Source organism: Etheostoma spectabile, chromosome 14, assembly GCF_008692095.1.
Source record: "Etheostoma spectabile isolate EspeVRDwgs_2016 chromosome 14, UIUC_Espe_1.0, whole genome shotgun sequence".
NCBI lineage: Eukaryota > Metazoa > Chordata > Actinopteri > Perciformes > Percidae > Etheostoma > Etheostoma spectabile.
The window spans coordinates 105,668-108,182 of record NC_045746.1 but is presented as its reverse complement, the minus strand read 5'-3'; the positions used below and the strand labels follow the sequence as shown (position 1 = coordinate 108,182).

At 34.9% G+C, this 2,515-nt stretch overlaps 1 protein-coding gene across 1 annotated transcript in view; it reads right to left on the bottom strand.

Annotated features, from left to right (window-relative positions):
- The window catches only part of LOC116701449 (CUB and sushi domain-containing protein 3), a gene marked incomplete at its 5' end in the record, with an annotated part of 211,419 nt that overhangs the window by 132,095 nt on the left and 76,809 nt on the right, over positions 1–2,515 (bottom strand). The window contains 1 exon segment of the mRNA XM_032535155.1: positions 1,180–1,257. Coding sequence (XP_032391046.1) covers positions 1,180–1,257 — 78 coding nt within the window.

Genomic DNA, 2,515 nt, shown 5'->3' with positions numbered 1-2,515 from the left:
TGTGTGTGTGTGTAATATAGATTAGGAGAGTAAAAGAGCTAGGATTAAGAGACAAAGAAGTGAGAAAGAAATAAAGATGGAATTGGATATGTAACATAGGTCTGTGTGAGGTTTACGTTGGTACTGACAACTGTGGAACTTCTTCAGTAACAAAAAAGTACTGATCTTCTTGTTAGAGATGTACATGCTTTTTTCATGTTTTGAATGAAATTAAATAATATTCAAGTAACCCTTTTTGCATTTTGGTGCATAAAATTACTTATGGACAATTAGCACCCTTACACTTGTACTTCAGGCTGTCTTATTACAGAATTAGTTTCCAAAGTCCAAAACATCCAAAGATTTTACGAATTTAGAGAACATTGTTGTTTTCCCAAAAGGCGAGCAGTACATTAACAGGAATCTTTTTGTACTCATTAAGGGCAGACCCCTGGATTTTAGTGTGTAAAGATTGGGATAATAAATCCACAATAGTGCTTTGATTTGCCATTAACTGTGAAAGATGTGCAATACACATCCTTTTTTATTATTTTATCATTGACCTCTATTGCAGAGGTATGTTGTTATAAATTCAATAATTGTTTTGATGCCCTAAAATGGCCAATGTTTAAGGGTTTACAAAAATGTGATCAGAAGAGAAGAGAAGAGAGGGATGATAAAATAAAAGAGAAGAGGCAGGAGGGCCGGTAAACAATATTACAACAGCTAATTCACATCCCCTGAACAAGCCCAAAGCAAAGCAAGCAAAAACAAACCATGATTAAATATTTCAAAGCAAGCCATGAAGAAGCATGCATAAACCAAAACACCATGACAAAAATACATACACAAAACATCAAACAAAAAAAACAGCAGTCAAGCAAAATGCAAAAGCATGCTCTTAAAAAGGCTTTGGCATTTTCAACACATTTCTTTGTAAAAAATGTCACATTTTAATATCAGTAACAAATTGTAGCAATTTTTTTGTGTGAATTGATGTTACCACATACTGTCTACAAAGCAACACAATATGTTTGTGTTGTCAATAAACAGAGAGACACAATGTTGAAACTAACAAATTAACAGCCTTTTAAGAGACAAAATTAAAAGAACAAAACCAGACCAACAAAAAAAGGAATCCAAGCCAAACCAAGCCATCACATGTTCATTAGCCATAGTGACATTAAGATGTGAACTCACATATTGAAAACTTGTTGCTGGAGTCTTTGCCAGGGAATAATTTAACGCCCCGCGATTTAAAATCTACTGATCGCTTCACTGCAGAGGAGAACAGAATACAGGAAAGAGAAGAAAAATCAAACAGATTGGATAAAGTGGACAAAAAAAGAGACCCAGCGGAGGATTTAAAAAAAAAAAAAAAAAAGATTCTTCTCCCTCACAATGCTGAATGCTGAGAGAGAAGAGTACAGTGGAAAAGAAAGTTACAAAGGCAAAGTAAATTTTAAAATGGTGGAAACAGATAGTGAGAGAGCCAGAGAGAGACAAAAAGAGAGGAACAGAAGCAGAAAGAGGCAGGAAAGTAGGAAAAATGATACCAACAATAGCACCATTCAGGGTTTTCGTGCATGAGAAGCTTAATCTTTCTCTCTCTCTGCCACTCAGACACATACATCAGCTGTTGAGGTGTTTAGTTGGAAGCCCTATCATATTCTGAACAAAAACTCGTAAAGGAAATTGCAGCTTTAATCAAAATGACAATGATGCAGCTCTGCAATCAAAGCATTCAGATAATGGTACGTTAGAAAATAAATGGTTCCTTTAATCAGAGTAAATCAAAGACAAGAGCAGACAAACTGACGGAGGGTACTTGTCAGCATAAGCTCTGCTTTCTAACATGGGGGACATCATTTTATTGCAGGGTTAGCAGCGGTGTGCCTTTACGTTACTACAGCTTATATAGTTGAAAATTCACTATGGAAGACAAACTGAGTGGTTAAAAGATGAATTTGAATCCATGCAATAAAAATAAAAACAAAACAAGCTGGGGTAATCTCAATTTGATTCCCTCCAGATTTGATTTTTTTCTGCGCTGCCCTGTCAAAAATAAATAAATACATTACCAACATAAATAATGAAAACCTAAAGACAAATACATCTTGTCCTTGATGACAAAGTACAGTGACAAATCAGTGTAATGGACGTCTGACAGACGTATTCATAATGACCTGACTTATCTACTTGATGGTGACAAATGGCAGATGAGTTAATGTGCTACAATTATCCTAATGGTATACATAGGCTACATATATGTACATTCATCCATTACATTATATTTGACAGGGTTAAATTACATCATGTGTATTTTATGCCAACAATTATCTTAATGTTGCTACATTTATGCACATGTATTAGGGGTACTCTACTTACCATGTTGACATTATACCAAATCTTATTAATGTGCTAACGGTCTGTCTAATGTAAAATGGCTGAAAATGATCTCTTTTTATGTATTATTGTGGTATTCTACCAGCGTGATCATTTAATGTGGTTCCACCTGTGTGTGTGTGTGTGTGTG